Consider the following 18386-nt stretch of genomic DNA (forward strand, 5'->3'; position numbering starts at 1 on the left):
GTAAGAAGAAGCCGAAGAAGAAGAATACAGATTACAATATAGTGCTTTTTGAAGCACTATAATGAGACATGAATAGATATGGGTAATCTGTAGGGTTCAGAATTGACAGTACAAATGAGAAAGGGTTTGCCTATAAGTAAAATCCTGCCTTAAAGAGCACCTGTCATTATAAATACATTCTTTCAGGCATGTAAAAAGATATTGATTGTAATGGGCCTCAGCAGCTGAGACCCACTGCAATACGAAAATATACAACATGGGTCTCCAAACTGCGGCCCTCCAGCTGTTGCAATACTACAAATCCCATCATGCCCAGAAAGCTAAAGCTTTGGATTTGGCTGTCCAGGCATGATGGAAAATGTAGTATAGCAATAGCTGTAGGGCCGCCGTTTTGAGACCCATGATATAGAACAGTCATGTCAAACTCTGGCCCGCGGGCCATTATTTTTGGCCCACCAGGCAATCCAGAGTTTGAATTACATCTGGCCCGCCATGGCTACTGTATAAGAGATTATGGGGGAGGACTGTCAACTATATGAGACTATATGGGGGGCTGGCTACTATTTGGGAGGCAATTTTGGTTGGGTTGGCTACTACATGGGGCAATATTGGGGGGGTTGGATATTACATGGGTTAGGTTTTAAGCATGTCATAGCAATTTATCATGTCATTTATCGTAGTGCACAGTGCTGGGAGATGCACGCCACTAATGCTGCATTCTGCTCTGACAGTGTCAGGACCGTGGCATTTGCGCTTCAATAATTATCAAGGTTGGCCCGCAACTTTGTACAATTTTTTAATTTTGGCCCAATGTGTATTTGAGTTTGACACCCCTGATATAGAAGGTATTTATACATTTCTAGCAAGAAGGGGACTTCAGTGTAAGCAGGACTACACACATTGATGTGCCAAGAACTGGTACAATGAGTGCTAAAGTGCTGATCTCACTGATCAATGCTATCATTGAACAATTGATTGACCAGATTTTCCCCATGTAAACGGTGTACACAAAAAGAGGGGAAAAAATAGCAGAATCCCTTTTTTTCACATTATATATCATAAAAAAAATTAAAAACCAATCAAAACTACCCGTATGCTAAGTGTTAAAAGGTAAACAGATAACAATCATTTTATTTCAGAAAGATGCAGTCAATTTGTTTGCTGAAGAACTGAACAATGTACTTATCTGTAAAATATCTGGATATAATAACATTGATTCAAGGAATTTTGTTAAACAGTCCATTCGGAACGTGTTGTCGGAGGCTCAGCAATGGTAAATATCAAAGAACTTGTTTAGTGAAAACTATGTTAAAAATATATAGACCTTGACATAAAACATATGGAAAAAAAAAAACATTTAATTTGAACAAACCCTGCTTTTTGAAACTATTCAAAGAAAGTCCCGGCACTCACCAATCTTGATGAAGTATTTTTTAATATGTTATTACTTATAGAAAGTTATGCAAATTTCTAATGTACATTAATTATGGGAAATGCACCTATAGGGCTATTTCCCTTGATTTAGTAGATCACGGAGTGTTCAAATTCTCAAAGATTCGGTGACGTCACGAATCAGGGTATAATTCCTATGTAGTGTCCAGCAGGAAGTGCACTATATATAGAAGTCTATGGACTGTATTGTGTCAATGGGGCTGTATGTAATGTAATGGAGTGTTATGTTACTGTACTGTACACTGTGCTTTATTGATTACGTTTATGAAATACTTTGCAGAGCAAGTGTCCCCCAAAGTATTCCATAAACATGGACGGCACTGAGCAGGGAGGGAGAGAGGTGCCCGTGCATCTAAGTCCCTCCCCCCTCCCTCCCTGCTCAGTGCTGCTGCCACATATACACTGTACTACTCCTCCCATCATGTGCTAATAGTATGAGCAGATGATGGGGGAGTAGTACCAGAGCAATGACCAGCATTCCGCCGCAGCTGACGCACAGCCCCCATTACCAGAATCCCCCCAACCAGCCCCTCCGCATGTCACCTTAGATTACCAGCATCCCCCGCAACCAGCCTGCACCGCCGCCGCTTCTGCACCCGGATGCCCCCTTAGATTATCAGCACCCCCCGCAACCAGCCCGTGCCGCCGCTGCTGCCGCCGAACATCTCCTCCAATCAGCCCCCCGCCGCTCCTGCCGCAGCAGCATGTGCCCTTACATTACCGTCATTCCCCCAGCCGCCGCTGCTCCAAGCTCACTGCCGCTCCTGCCGACTCGTTCCCTGATGTCCCCCCGGCAGAGGATGATGAGAGCTGCCGGGGGGGACATCAGGAAACAAGTCGGCAGGAGGCAGGAGCGGCAGTGAGCTTGGAGCAGCAGCGGCTGGGGGAATGCCGGTAATGTAAGGGCACATGCTGCTGCGGCAGGAGCAGCGGCGGGGGCTGGTTGGAGGAGATGTTCGGTGGCAGCAGCGGCGGCGCGGGCTGGTTGCGGGGGATGCTGGTGATCTAAGGGGGCATCCGGATGCAGAATTGGCGGCGGCGCAGACTGGTTGCGGGGGATGCTGGTAATCTAAGGGGACATGCGGCGGCGGAGGGGCTGGTTGGGGTAATGCTGGTAATGGGGGCTGTGCGGCAACAGCGGCGGAATACTGGTCATGGCTCTGGTACTACTCCCTCATCATCTGCTCATACTATGAGCACATGATGGGAGGAGTAGTACTGTGTATAAGTGGCAGCAGCACTGAGCAAGGAGGGAGGGGGGAGGTAGTTAGATGCACGGGCACCTCTCTCCCTCCCTGCTCAGTGCCGTCCATGTTTATGGAATACTTTGGGGGACACTTGCTCCCCAAAGTATTCCATAAACGTAATCAATAAAGCACAGTGTACAGTACAGTAACATAACACTCCATTACATTACATACAGCCGCATTGACACAATACAGTCCATAGACTTCTATATATAGTGCACCCCCTCCTGGACACTACATAGGAATTACACCCTGATTCGTGACGTCACCGAATCTTTGAGAATTTCAACACTCCATGATCTACTAAATCAAGGGAAATAGCCCTATAGGTGCATTTCCCATAATTAATGTAAATTAGGAATTTGCATAAGTTTCCATAAGTAATAACATATTAAAAAATACTTTTGGCCGGACTTCTCCTTTAACTTGCTGTTAAGCTACCTAACAGCCGAAAGGCATCCTACTTGTAGGAAGACAGGTGATAGTCGGATATTTACTACTGTTACATCTATGTGCACCACCCTGAGGACTGCATGCATGCATTTCTTTTTTAAATTGACATAAAACACCTGGTATGGTACTTTTTTATGTAAACATGTATGCCCAACAAAAGGAAACAGATACATGCTAAAATATGTATGTATGTATGTATAGTACAGCAGACATATCACAAATGGGGGTTTTGTCAGAGGGTTAAAGATAATTGAATTCTCGAGAAGGGAATCATTGTCAAGTTCAGGATTGTAAATACAAATACTTTACCCTTCAGTCTGGTCTCAGCTTCACAGTCATCAAAAAACGTATTTATGATATTTCTATTAACATGAACTGTAAACAAAATTATAATAAAATATACAATATAACATGCTGATAAGAATATCGAACTGATCAGTAAATGGATGGCTGACATTTCTATTGAACTGTGCAGGTATATTGGCCGGCAGAAGAAGCCAATTAATAAACATATGGTTGGAAAATGCCTGAAAGAGAGTAAAAAAGTCATCTTGAAAAAGCACATTCTCACACCTGCCTACAACAGGAGTGACCTGGACCTGGCTAAACAACTGGTAATTATGAATTACATTTAATTTAAAATTACATTTAAAAACTTAAAGGGAAGCTAACAGAAGATTCCCACCTAGAAACCTATGTTATTCACGCAGGTTATAATGCTGACTCTGTTATCAGCATCTGATTTTGCTGATTTGCCAATTTTGTGATATAGATACCTGCCAGACAGGTAAACCAGTGCACTTTAGTGTATTGGGTATGGTCCCCCTTTGCCCAATACCACATAAAAACATATATGGGAGAAATTTTGAGAAAAAAATGCTTGTCTTCTGAATACCCTCTTAAGATTGCCATCACACATGGAAATGTAAAAAGGTAGACAGCGCTCCATAGCAAGGATCAGTGGGAAATAGGTGGGAGAACTATAACAGGTAACTCTCACCTGGTAGAGTTGTAGAAACCAAGGAGGTACAACTCTCCCAATATCCTCTAGGGATAAAGACTGAGAAAAACAACACCTTCCACCTCATAACGGGTATAGCTGGTGCAGATCCACTGATCAATGGGGAGCGAAGTCTGATATAAAAAATTTATTAAGACCTAACGTGTTTCCAAACCAATCTGGTTTCTTTTTCAAGAGTCATACATAGTATATCACAAAACAGACAACCACTTCATATAAAGGACAAACACATATGATGTCAAAATGTTAGGGGTAGTCATGTAACGATACCAGAATTTTGAGTTCGATACCAATACCAACTTTTTTTTTCAATGCTCGATACCAATTCAATACTGAATAAATTATATTAAACAAAAACAGAAGAATAGAAATAGCCCCAACCCCGACCCCGGTCAGGTCCGTATGAACCAATTCACATTCCTTTAATTTTATTACTTTAAAAATAAAGTTTCCATTATTTAAAATAAATGTGCTTTAAAAAATTGCCCTATTCACTCTCCTAAAAGTTTGTTATCTTTTACACTGTCTGGCTGTGGTGCGAGGGGTCTTTTTTTTTGCGCTGTGATCTGTAGTTTTATTCAGTACAATGTTTTTCTGTGGTACTGAACTTGGTGTTTTTTTGCACTTGGACTGTTTACTGTGCGTGATCAGGAAGGTGGTAATTTTATAGTAAGGACAATAACCTCCAGCTATCTGGAGACAATGGGGATTGTAGTCATGTAACACACTTCAACTATCAGGGGGAAAATAGGGGGTTGTAGTCATGTAATACACTTCAGTTACCAGGGGGATGATGGGGACTGCAGTCATGTAACACACACCAGGGGGATGATGGGAGTTGTAGTCATGTAACACACACATACCAGCTATCAGGGGGATGATGGGAGTTGTAGTCATGTAACACACACACATACCAGTTATCAGGGGGATGATGGGGTTGTAGTCATGTAACACACACTTCAGCTATCAGGGTGATGATGGGGGTTGTAGTCATGTAATACACTTCAGCTCTCAGGGGGATGATGGGGACTGTAGTCATGTAACACACACCAGGGGTATGATGGGAGTTAAAGTCATGTAACACACACACCAGCTATCAGGGGGATGGTGGGGATTGTAGTCATGTAACACACACTTGTTGATTTGGATGGCAGGGTAATCAGGTTACAGCCCCCTCCCCATTCCCAGTCAGAGCACGGCTGACCCCCTCCTCACCCGCACTGATGTCTTTCCCGGGAGTCTCCTGACGGCCCGGCCTGCCGCTCCTCCTCACAGTCTTGTGCTGCCAGATGTAGTGGCTGCATCTCCTGCCTCCCCCTCCTCCAGCCTTCTCCTGCGTCTTCCTCACCCGGATTGCGCTGCTCGCCCCCTCTTCCAGCCTTCTCCTCTGTCCTCCTCACCCGGATCGCGCTGCTCTCCCTCTCCTGCCGCTGACCCAGCTCTGCTCTTTGGATGACCTGAGCTATGCAATGCTATATATCATTAATGTAGCATTGCATAGATCAGTATCAGTGCTCTGCTAGTAGAATCTGGCTAAGCCAGACTCTATCAGCAGAGACACCAGGAGGGTGAGTGCGGACCTCGGGCTGTGAGGTGACCCACATTGCGGGGGTGCCGATCGGACACTTCACAGCCACCTGTCAATCATCCATTTCAATGCCACGATCGCATTACATTGCGGCATTGAAAGGGTTACATGCAGTCATTAGCAGCGGGGTCTGTTACACATAATAGCCGACCCCTGCTGCATATGGAGCGGCTCAGGAGGGGGGAATGCCGCTGTCAGTGTGACAGCGGCATCTTTACAGTTACATAGCCGGCACTAGCCATCGCTGTGTGCCGGCAATTTGAATTTGGCGCCGCTGGGGACAGAAGGTGCGCGGGACCCAGGAGATGACAGGTGGGAGCAGAGGGCCGCACACAGAGAACATGGCCGGCACTCACATAGCCACCGGCCGTGTTCTCTGCATTATACTTTATGTTAAACTGCGCTATTATGCAGCTTAACATAAAGTATCGATACCAGGAAATCCCAATCTCAGATGATAAATGATCACTTTTTACTGGAACAAGCATCATGAGGTATGATATAAAATGAGGAATGAAAACTGCTAAATTTACCCTCTACACCTGTGTAGAGCAGTCATAATGCAAAAAGGGGGTGACAGTGTCACTTTAATGTGTCAGTAGATAACAAGTGTGACCACTAAAGCAGTAAAGCTAATGCATCAAAATATATATAACAACATATACCAACATATAAACCTAAAGGATACAGAATGTATATATAAAATATTAAACATGTTAAAAATACAAAACAGTTTTGGTATGAATATACTAGGATCTCATTGGTGTTTTAGAACAGTGATTTTCAACCAGTGTGCACATGGTCGGGTGTGCCGCGGGGAAAGTTCTCCAAACTATGGTACCCCTGCAGATCGCCCGCTGCTGCTGTCCGCCTCACCTACTGGCCGCCTGTAGCGCCCAGACGTGCTCCTCCTATCCAATCAGTGGAGACCGGGAGTGTGGTGCGCTGCTGTGGCGGACCGTGATGCACGCATCCAATGAACGTGTGCACTATGGCCCGCCGCTCCGGGTCTCCGCTGATTGGAGGAGCACGTCCGGGCCCTACAGGCGGCCAGTAGGTGAGGCGGACAGCGGCGACCATCTCGGAGGAGGTGAGGAGGAAGGGGGTGAGAGAAACCTGGGGATGGGAGAAAGAAACAGGAGAAAACAATGGGGGAGAGAAACCTGGGAATAGGGGTTAAAAACATGGGGATGGGGGAGAGAAGCATGGGGGAGAAACAGGGGGGGAGAGACAGGGAGAGAAGCATGGGGGAGAGAAACCTGGGGATGGGGGAGAGAAACATGGGGATGGGGGAGAAACAGGGGAGAGAAGCAGGGGGGAGAGAAACATGGGGATGGGGGAGAGAAACAGCGGAGAGAAGCAGGGGGGAGAGAAGTTTGGTGGAGAGAAGCAGGGGGGAGAGAAGTATGGTGGAGAGAAGCACAGGAGAGAAGCATGGGGAAGACATGCACAGGAGAGAAGCATAAGGGAGAAGTATGGTGGAGAGAAGCACAGGAGAGAAGTAGGGGGAGAGGTATGGTGGAGAGAAGCAGGGGGGAGAGAAGTATGGTGGAGAGAAGCACAGGAGAGAAGCATGGGGGAGAGAAGCACAGGAGAGAAGCATGGGGGAGAGAAGCATAGGAGAGAAGCATGGGGGAGAGAGGCATGGGGGAGAGAAGCACAGGAGAGAAGCAGGGGGGAGAAGTATGGTGGAGAGAAGCACAGGAGAGAAGTAGGGGGGAGAAGTATGGTGGAGAGAAGCACAGGGGGGAGAAGAAAACAGGCCCAGGTTTCACACTGAGTCAGTATAAATACATTTAGAATCTATATTATTAACTTTATGTATAATATGTACTCTTTTAGTGTCATTTTGTGCCATTTTGGTTGGTGGTGTGCCCCGGGATTTTTTAAGTATAAAAAATGTGCCGCAGCTCAAAAAAGGTTGAAAATCACTGTTTTAGAAGATAGCGTTTTGACACACTGTGTAATAAAATCCATTTTTAATATTGGCACAATGTGTGTTTATGCGGGACCGCAGCATTTGAACACTGCCGTCTACATGTTGCAGTCTGCAAGGACATTCAAGGAGATACACTACAAATTGTGTGGAACAGCAAAATGTACCCTGAACAGAGAGTGTTTCTCCAGTCACAAAAGAAGTGTGGAATTCAATTACAACATAAACATCTGGCAATGTTACAGCAGATAGTACCTACAGCGGTAGCCATTAGGGATTTCTTATTATCACTGGCAGTGGACTTGCTTAGTTTGTTAGGGGCAAGTTGACTACGCAAACTTCTCTTTTTCCGAAAAATGATGGATGGATTCCTATTCTATTATTACATCTATTTATTTTAAAAAGGTCGATGTTAACAACTTTTTAGAGTACTCCAGCTGTCATCGTCCAAACTGACTTAAGAATGTTCTGTTTGGACAGTACCAATGGATCAGAAAGATTGTACTTTGGATACAGATTTTAAAAAACAGGCTAAAATGTTGTATGATCGTTGTAAAAATAAGGGATACCCTAAAAACGTATTCTGGCTAGTGTAATTAATTAAAAAAGTGATCCTGTTTTAAAATCTGTTCTTCCTAGATATCCGTCCATCATTTTTCGGAAAACAAGAAGTTTGCGCAGTCAACTTGCTCCTAGCAATGGCTACCGCTGTAGGTACTATCTGCTGTGACATTGCCAGATGTTTATGTTGTAATCGGATTCCACACTTACCTGTCTCCCCATTGACTTCTTCCTTGACTGGAGTTCTCCGCTCAGGCTACATTTTGCTGTTCCATACAATTTGTAGTGTATCTCCTTGAATGTCCTTGCAGACTTCAATATGTAGACCGCATTGTTCAAACGCTGCAGTCCCACATGAGCAAACATTGTGCCAATATTAAAAATTGATTTTTATTACACAGTGTGTCAAAACGCTATCTTCTTAAACAACAATCAGATCCTAGTAGTTTATAACATATGGTTTTAGAACACATTACTACTGATATGCCCAATAGATTTAAGCACCTCATAAATAGAGAATCTTACTGGGTTTTTAGACTTTCCTCTCTGTCCCCGAGCGGTCCGAACGAGGTCTTAAAAATACAGAAGTTATAAATGCATACCAAAACTGTTCTGTATTTTTAAGGCTGCATTCACACGTTGTCCGGGAAGTTGTCCGTGATCACGGATCCGTGCGCACGGACAATTTTACAGCCCATTGCTTTCTATTGGGCTATTCAGACGTTCCGTGATTTCACAGATCCGTCATCCGTTCCGTTTAAAAATAGGACATATCATTACTCGGAACCGAAGCACAGAAAGGATTCCCCATAGAAATCAATGAGATCCATGTTTTTCACGGGTGTACACAGATGTGACATCCGTGTTCATCCATGAAAAACACGGATGTGATGTAATCAATGTAATTTAAAATGCTGTAAAACAGATCCATGAAAAAAACAGACACAGATGCAAAACGTATGACTGTTTTGCACGGATCACGGAGGTAGCTACCAGACCACAATCACGGACCGGGAAAATCTCTGAACATGTGAATGCAGCCTAACATGTTTAATATTTTACATATACATTCTGTATCCTTTAGGTTTATATGTTGGTATCTGTTGTGATATATATATTTTTATGCATTAGTTTTCATGCATTAGTGCATTTTCATGCATTAGGGGTTCTCCAGCTAAAAGTTTTTTCCCAGTAATTGTAATATGCTTAAATCACCTATCTGCCCCCTTTCCCTATCTTTCTCCCCCTCAACCCCCCACAGGAAGTGAAGTAAACTCATTCTTACCTAATGACTGTTGACCCCGTTTACCTATTGACTGTTTATCTGTATAGGCTCAGCTTCCTGGTTTGGCATTTCCCATGATGCACGTTGTCTCCTGTGATTTCTAACTAACTCTGTAAAACTGTTAGATAGCTTACATCTTGCTCAGCCAATCAGAGCTGAGCAACCTGACGAATGGAGGCTGGCCTAACAGGGCTTAGACCAGCCTCCCTCTTGATGATGTAATTGTCAAAAAATGGCTGCCACAGACAGCCTGGGGTCAACAGTCATTAGGTAAGAATGAGTTGACTTAACTTTCTGGTGGGAGGTTGAAGAGGGGGAGAAGATAGGGAAGGAGGGCAGATAGGTGATTAAAGCATATTACAAAGTTATATAACTTTGTAATGTGTTTCAATCACTGGGAAAAAGCTTTTAGCTGGAGTACCCCTTTAAGTGTTAATGTTTACTTGCTCCACCTGATGGTCCCACCCCTAACATTCTGACATCATATGTGTTTGTGCTTTATATGTAGTGGTTGTCGTTTAGTGATATATGAATCTTGAAAAGGAAACCAGAACGGTTTGGAAACGCATTGGGTCTTAATAAATATTTTATATCAGACTTCACTCTGCTCCCCATTGATCAGTGGACTTGCGCTAGCTATACCCGTTAAGAGTTGGAAACTGTTGTTTTATCCCAGACAGTGAGCTGCACGCTCCATTGTGTGAACTGACATGTCTGTACAGCCACTATTCAATGAACATGTCAGTTTTTTGTGTGACCGCTAGCGATCCCGGACGGAGCGTATACTATGTGTATACACTCTGACCGTGATTCCCTCTAGCTGCAGCACAATTTAAGTAAAGTATTAATCACTCCTGTGTTGCAAATCGGCAACAATGGCCGTGATTAACACTTTACTTATGTTGTGTGAACATGGCCTTAGACTGTATGAAGGAAGGGACACCCGAATTTAACCCACCAGAATGCCCCCCCCCCCATCCTAGGAGTAGTGGGATGATCGTTTGGGAACTGATCTTCCCACGGCTGGATAAAGGTTACCACTAGAGATGAGCAAAGCGCTCATCTAAGCAAAGCGAATCGCTTTGTTGGATCAGCGTTTCGCTCACCAAGCCAACGGGCTTCCTGCACTGCTCCGCTCCCTGCCGCACCACTCCAGGTGCAAGGGAAAAGCTGGATCCATTCCTGGGAAACTGGCAGAAGTTTTTCAGGATTGAATCCAGCTTTTTCCTGCATCCTGGGAGGATAGTCATGGAGGAGAGCAGTGCAGGAAGCTCGGCGGCATGATCAGCAGAGCGCCGATCAAATGGATCAATTCGCTTTGCTTAGGTGAGCGCTTCGGTCCATCTCTAGTTACCACCTGTACGTGGTTAACTTTTTTACCAGCATCCACCTGTTCTGGTCCCTCGCTGCCCGAGCTACCGTAGCTTGTGGCACGATCCGAAAAAATCAAAGCGGCCTCCCAAGTCATCTGGTAAGACAACCGATGCAGGGGCTTTTCCAGTCAAAATATGTTGTTGGTCAAGTATAAGGACAAACGTGATTTCCTTATTTTGAACACAATACACAGAAATAGCACCACCCCTGTCCCTGTCCTTAGTACCACAAACCTGGTGCAGAAACCTGATTGTGTTCTAGAGTACAATCAGTATATGGGAGGAGTTGATCTCTCAGATCAAGTCCTCAAACCATAAAACGCCACAAAAAAACAGAACGTGGTAAAAGAAAAAAAAAAAAAGGTAGCAGGACATCTGGTCCAAACAGCTTTTTTGCTGTACGGATGTGCCAACCATTCGGGGAAATACCTTGAATTCCAGGAAGCAGTAAATAGCGCCCTAATATTTGGCATTCATGGAGACTGCCCCAGCGCTTCTGGATATGAAGGACCCTGTATTGTACAAGGGCAACATTTTCCATGTGAAGTCCCCCACACTGAAAAACAGAGGATATCCCAAAAGAAGTGCAGAGTGTGCCATAAAAGGGGGATCAGAAAGGAAACCATTTTCTAGTGTGACACCTGACCTGATCACCCCGGCCTCTGCATACAGGATCGCTTCAAGGCGCACCACACGTCATAGGAGTTCTACATTTTCTAAATTCTTTCCCTTATTCCTATTTTAGGGGTCACATTGATCCAGGGATTATTCTGATTGCCATTTTGGAATCGGGAAGGGATTTTTTCCCCTGTGATGAGGCTACTGTCTTCGGCCTCACAAGGGTTTTTTGCCTTCCTCTGGATCAACACAGGTTGAATTTGATGGACTCACTCTGGAAACTACACCCCTTAAGGAATCTAATAGGGGGTGCAGCGGAGATATGGACTCCTTGGTGATGGGCACATTTGTGCCGTGAAAATGAAAAAAAATTGTCCTGGCAGCACAGGGGCTTTGTAAATGCGACATTTACACCCTCCATTCCGGCCTCTAAATAGCGCTCTGTCCCTTTGGTGGCTTGCCCTGTGCCCATATGGCACATTATGTCGACATATGGGGTATTAATGTACTAGGGGGAAATTTCCCTACACGTTCTGCATTTATTTTCTCTAACCCCTTGTGGAAATTAAAAAAATCAAGGCTAGACCAACATTTAGTGTAAAAAATTTTACATTTTTACACAAAATCAGTCTTTGTTTTTTCATTTTCACATGTGAACATAAGGCACCATGTGGCTGTAGAGTAAGCCTCCAAAGGGAAGGAGCGCCATTTAACTTTTGGAGGTTGGATTTGGCTGGAATGGATTTTGAGGGCCATGTTGCATTTAAAAGGCCCCTATGTTGCCAAGACAGTTAACCGCCCCACTAGTGGCCCCATAATGGAAAATACACCCCTTAAGGAATGTAACAAGGGGTGTAGTGAGCATATGGACCCCACTGATGACGGGTACAAATGTGGAACAATGTGGCGTGAAAATGATATTAAATTTTTTTACACTATAATGTTGGTCTAGCCTTAAATTTTTGATTTCCACAAGGGGTTAAAAGGGAAAAAAACACACAAAATGTGTACAGCAATTTCCTCTGAATCCGTAAATACCCCACATGTGGACATAAAACGCCATGTGGGCGCAGGGCAAGCCTCCGAAGGGAAGGAGCGCCATTTGGATTTTGGAGGCTGGATTTGGCTAGAATGGATGATGAAGGCCATGTCGCATTTTCAAAGCCCTCATACAGCGAAAACAGTGGAAACTCCCCACAAGTGACCCTATTCTGGAAACTACACCGCTCAAGGAATCTAAAAAGGGGTGCATTGAGCATATGGACCCCTCTATGATGGGCATATTTGTGCCGTGAAAGTGAAAAAATGAAAATTTTCACTTTCTCGTCACACTGTTCCACATCTGTGGTCATCACCAGTGGGGTCCATATGTTAACTGCACCCCTTGTTAGATTCCTTGAGGGGTGCAGTTTACAGAATGGGGTCACTTGTGGGGGGGTTCCAACTGTTTTGCCTTTATGGGGGCTTTGTAAATGCGACATGGCCCTTGAAATCCATTCCAGTGAAATCCAGCTTCCAAACTCCAATTGGCGCTCCTTCCCTTTGGAGGCTCGTCCTGCGCCCCCTTGGCACTTTATGTCAACATGTGGGGTATTTCCGTACTCGGGAGAAACTGCCCTACATGTTTTGTGTTTTTGTTTTTTCTTTAATTTCATTTAAAAATGAAACATTGAAGGCTAGAACAATGTTTTAGTGTAAAAATTTTAATTTTTCCTTTTTCATGCCACATTGTCCTGAAAATCTGTGAAGCACCTGTGGGGTCCAAATGCTCACCGCACCCCTTGTTACATTCCTTGAGGGGTGTAGTTTTCTAAATGGTGTCCCTTTAGAGGTGTTTTTTATGTTTTGGCACCCCAGAGCCTCTGCCAACCAAGTGGTACAGTCATAAATTACCAAATATAACGGAGGCGTTATATTTTGAAATTTGGAAAATTGCTGCTAACGTTTTAAGCTTCCTATTGTCTAAGAAAAAATGAAAGAAAGTTTAATAAATGCTGCCAACATAAAGTAGACCTGCAATTAATTAAGGTTAATGTCGTGTTTATGTGGCAGCCTGAAATTTGCTAAAGGAAAAAAACAAGTTTTATCTCCTAAAATCCCCACTGTTTTTTGGTTGCTGGGGTTCGTTATTAAAACTACCTATGAAGAATAAAGCCACTAAAAAAAAACATAAAAGCCATTATTAATATTATTATTATTATTATTTTAGGCTAGAAAGAACATTGCTCCTGCTGTGATGGCTTTCAAGACGGAAATCAAGAGCTCTTTATTAATCCTTCATGATATCAGGTATAGTGGTTTTGCAGATTGTACATTTGTCAATTTAGTATTTTAGTTTGTTAGACCATACATCTGGTTATAAGGTTTTGTTTTTTTTAACTACAAAATGTTTCTTGAAAGGACCCAGCAGCATTGACAATATCTATGAGACCCCCGTATGCATATTTCTTTCAAGGGAGGTTTAAAAAACAAAAAACAAACAAACAACATTTTAGCCTCTATATGACCACATATCATTGACAATGTCTCTCTTACATTCCTCCAGTAAGTGATTTCCCCTTGTAGATAGGCCCCCAGTAAATCTTTTCATCTGTAGGTTGCCCTGTAGCTACAACACCAGTAGATAGTTCTTCCTGTAGATAAGCCCCCAGCAGATAGTAACCCTATAGATTATTATTATTATTATTATTAATATTCTTCTTATTATTATTATTATTATTATTATTATTATTATTATTAATAACCCTACTTAACGACATCAGGCATACATTTACGCCCTCACTGCCTGGGACTTAACGCAGGAGGGCGTAAATGTACGCCCTGGCGCGGTCCCGGGCTATGGAGCGGGCTGCTATCTGCGATCACACGGCCGCCCGCCTTTAACCCCTCAAACGCTGCGATCGCGGTGTTTAAATATAAGTGACCGGAGCATCTCCGGTCACTTAACAATCGGGACCCCCGCATCGTGTCTGTGGGGGTCCCGATCGCTTTTCCTGACTGCCGGAGGTCTTCTCCTTACCTCCGTGCAGTCCTCGGATCGGTCCTCTGATTCACCTGCCACAGGCAGACTGAATCAGAAGATCACAGATAACACTGATCCCTGCAATGCTATGGCATAGCAGGGATCAGTGTTACTGATCTCATATATGTAAGTGATAGTTCCCTAAGGGAACTTTAAAAGTGTAAAAAAATAAATGAATAAAAGTTTTACAAAGTGCCCCAAAGCCCCTCCCCCAATAAAAGTGAAAATCACCCCCCTTCCCATTGCATACATAAAACACATAAAAAGTAATAAAGTTAATTAACATATTATACACCGTAGCATGCGAAATCGTCCGATCTATTAAAATAAACGGTGTGAAATGGCGTGAAAAAAAAGCGGTAAAAATACACAGATATCTTTTTTTAATGACATTTTATGTATAAAAATGTAATAAAAAGCGATCATTACATTTGATCTAGAAAAAAATGTTACTAATAAAAACTAGAGATCATTACGCAAAAAATTACACCCCATATGACCCCGTAGGTGAAAAAATAAATGCGCTATAGGAGTCACAATACGGCCATTTTAAATATGCCTATTTGCAAAAAAAAGTTTTACTGCTAATAAAAATAGTAAAACCTAGGAAACCTAGTAGGAAAACCTAGTAAACCTGCATATCACCGTGTTCAGACCGAGCTATAGAATAAAGGAAAAATGCCAGTTTTACCGCAAAGTGGATTACGTAAACGTCGAAGCCCCCCAAAATTTGCAGAATCGCATTTTTTGACCCAAGTTCACCCCATAAATGATATTTTTGGGTTCCGTCATTCATTTAATGGCAGATTGAAAGATGCCATTACAAAGTACACCTGCTCTTGAAAAAACAAGCCCTCACATGGCTCGGTAGGTGGAAAAATGAAAGAGTTATGGGTCTTAGAAGAAAACGCAAAAACGAAAACGCAAAAGTGACAATTGTCCCTGTCCTTAAGGCCATTTCAGGCTCTGTCCTTAAGGGGTTAAAGGGGTATTCCACTCAAGCATAACTTTTCATATGTTTCTGCCCATGGTGAGACTAACAATTCCTTCCATATTTGTTCATCTACACATCTATTCAATCTCCTTCCCACAGTTCTGATCGTGCTGCTTTGTGCTGCAAACAAATAAATCTGTGTCTGAGCTGTTCTCTCTGTCTCTGCTCTAACCCCCCCCCCTCCCCCTTCCAAGATGGCTCATGTAAACAAGTCCCTGGCAGTCTTTATCTAAAACTTTATAGCAAGTTCGTAATGGTGGGAGGGTTGATTAACTGTGACCAGACACAGAAAATAGCTCACAATTTTGAAACAATTATGAAAGAAATTGTTAATCTCACAGTGAGCAGCAACATATGAAAAGTTATGTTTGAACGGAATAGCCCTTTAATATTTATTTTTAAAGTGCCCTTTGATTCCATTGCAATATACAAATGATAAGGGGTTTAAATACAGATTGTAAACACAGAAAGTAACAGAAAATCAAGAAAACTACATGAATAAAGTAAATGATAGACTGGTATATAGGAAGGACCCTGCCTGTGATGGCTTACAATACTCACCTCCTTCCAGCTCCACACAATTAACAGCGTTCTCTCTTTTACAGTGGTGCCTTGGATTACGAGCATAATTCGTTCCAGGACCGCGCTTGTAATCTAAATCCGCTCTTAAACCAAAGCAAATTTTCCCATAAGAAATCATAAAAATGCAGACAATTGGTTTCACACCCCAAAAATATTGATTTATTATTCTGAATAACATGTAAAACAGATGAAACAAACATTCAGAAACAGCAGAATATGTGATACTATAAGTTACTGTACAGTAATGGAGGGAATGGGGAACACAAGGGCTGACAGACTGCAGGGAGCATGAAGGAATGAGCAGGGCAGATGTGGGCACATAAATGCAGCACTCTCTGTCCGGGGAGAGAGAGGTTACAGCTATGGAGAGATTACCCCCGCAGTCTTGTCCCCTGATGTAAGCCCCAGCCTAAAGTGGATCTGCTATGGTTTGGAAGGTAAGGGAGACTTCCTGGGTCAGAGTACAGGGCTGTAGACCCAACTATGCAGACCATGCCCCTCCTCCACTCCCCCTCCCACCCAGTACAGTGAGCTCTTAAACCAAAGCAATGCTCTTAAACCAAGTCACAATTTTGAAAAACTGTGAGCTCTTACACTGAAACGCTCTTAAACCAAGTTACTCTTAAACCAAGGTACCACTGTATTGTCTCTGTGCAGGCAGCTTCATGCCTGCAGCCACTAGAGGCCTATGGCTCCTGTTCGTTTGAGGAGCTTGTGAGCAAAATGAGTGACAACATGATATAAATGTGCATCTAAAGGAAAGAGAGGTACCAGGCCTCTACTGGCTCCAGAAAGTGCTTGTGGACAAGAAGCAAAATGCTGGTTTTAACTGGTCACTGGTCGTTGTGTTGTGGAGGGCAATGATGACTGGGCAGAATCAGAGCAGCAACAGCGAGGGATGAGGGCAAAATATCCTTTTTTTTTTTTTTAAATCAATTAGTTTATAATTTTATTTTTTCTACTGCCAGAATATTCCTTTTAAATGCATATAGTACATACTCATAACATAATCTTGCCATTTAACATAAGATTCTCATATTTCAGATGGAAAAGCTTTTGCAGCCATTTAAAATCAAGACTAAAAGGCATCCCAAAGCCTTGGCAGGTTCTACTTAGTAAGTTAAATCAGTCCTGCGGAAGTACAAATTCTCAACAGCGGAACCCAGAAGACTTTTCAGCTGTGTTAAAGTTGGTGAGCAAAATTCCAATAATTCTCATACTATTATTAATTATTCATTTTGTAATATTATTTTTTTTCTTATTTGCAGATTACAGCTAAAAGTCCAAAGTAATAGAGAGTATGGAATTTCTTCTGTCAAATACAGAATGCTTGCTAATTTTGCCTTTTTACATAAAAACACATAAAGCAAGACAATAATTTAATGTCCCTTTTGTGAATTACAATAAAAACACATACATAAATCGCGCAGCTACGAACCCAATTAAATGAGTGAAAGCATAGCGAGAAAGGGAGATGTTTACATTTTTTTTTAGAATATTTTTTATATTTTTAACAGGATTTTTTAAATTATATTTTTATTCCCCTTTGGGGTCCTACATACGCCATTGTTTGAGCGGACATTACACTGTACTTTTTCTGGAAGTCCACTATAATTACAGGCATTGAATAACTTTCCGGATGATCCTTCTGGAGAGACTTCACCCGAGAGTGTCAGGCTTGCATGATCTTCTGTCTGTTGATGTGTAAAAGAGTGGCTTTTGTATTTTTCTTACTCTGCAGATCATTTCAAAGAATTTTAAAATGTTTTTCATATTTTTGTCAAAATAAATGTCTAAAGGTTGTGCACAATTATTGCCATTATTTAACACATCTGAATGCTAGATTTGCAAAACTTTTCCATTTCTTTGGCATGTTTCCTTGTTTCAGGGAAACTGAATCGTTAACGTGCTTATAAATATTTTTTTAGGCCATACAGATTTGCCTTTCTATGTAGATTAATAATAATCCTTTCCTAGGATTTCAGTATCTCAGGATTCAATGCAAAATCGCATTGTATACGCTCCGGCCGGGATCCCGTGTAGCACCACAAAGAACTGACATGTCAGTTTTCTGCGGCCTCAATTCAGTGAATTGCGCCCGTAGGAAACCCTGTCAGTTCACACAATGAAGCCAGCGGCTCCGGACGCTTGCATCATTGTGTTCAGTGGCAAGTTCTGATGCAGGCGCGCGCTGATGCGCCAACATCAGTACCCTGCAGACGGAAAGATCATCCGGCCAGTACTGTAGTGATGA

The 18386-nt window shown here is 42.8% G+C and overlaps 1 protein-coding gene across 2 annotated transcripts in view; it reads left to right on the forward strand.

Moving 5' to 3' along the window:
- Positions 1-17942, forward strand: part of LOC138797379 (uncharacterized) — a 105722-nt gene extending 87780 nt beyond the window's left edge. For both annotated transcript variants that reach the window (XM_069977450.1, XM_069977449.1), the window contains exons 20-24: positions 1140-1273; positions 3628-3766; positions 13744-13823; positions 17177-17324; positions 17401-17942. In XM_069977450.1, the coding sequence (XP_069833551.1) occupies positions 1140-1273; positions 3628-3766; positions 13744-13823; positions 17177-17324; positions 17401-17424 (525 nt within the window). In that variant the 3' untranslated portion in view covers positions 17425-17942. The remainder of the gene's footprint in view (positions 1-1139; positions 1274-3627; positions 3767-13743; positions 13824-17176; positions 17325-17400) is intronic.
- Positions 17943-18386: the final 444 nt, after the last annotated feature.

Source organism: Dendropsophus ebraccatus, chromosome 7 (genome assembly GCF_027789765.1).
Source record: "Dendropsophus ebraccatus isolate aDenEbr1 chromosome 7, aDenEbr1.pat, whole genome shotgun sequence".
Taxonomy (NCBI): domain Eukaryota; kingdom Metazoa; phylum Chordata; class Amphibia; order Anura; family Hylidae; genus Dendropsophus; species Dendropsophus ebraccatus.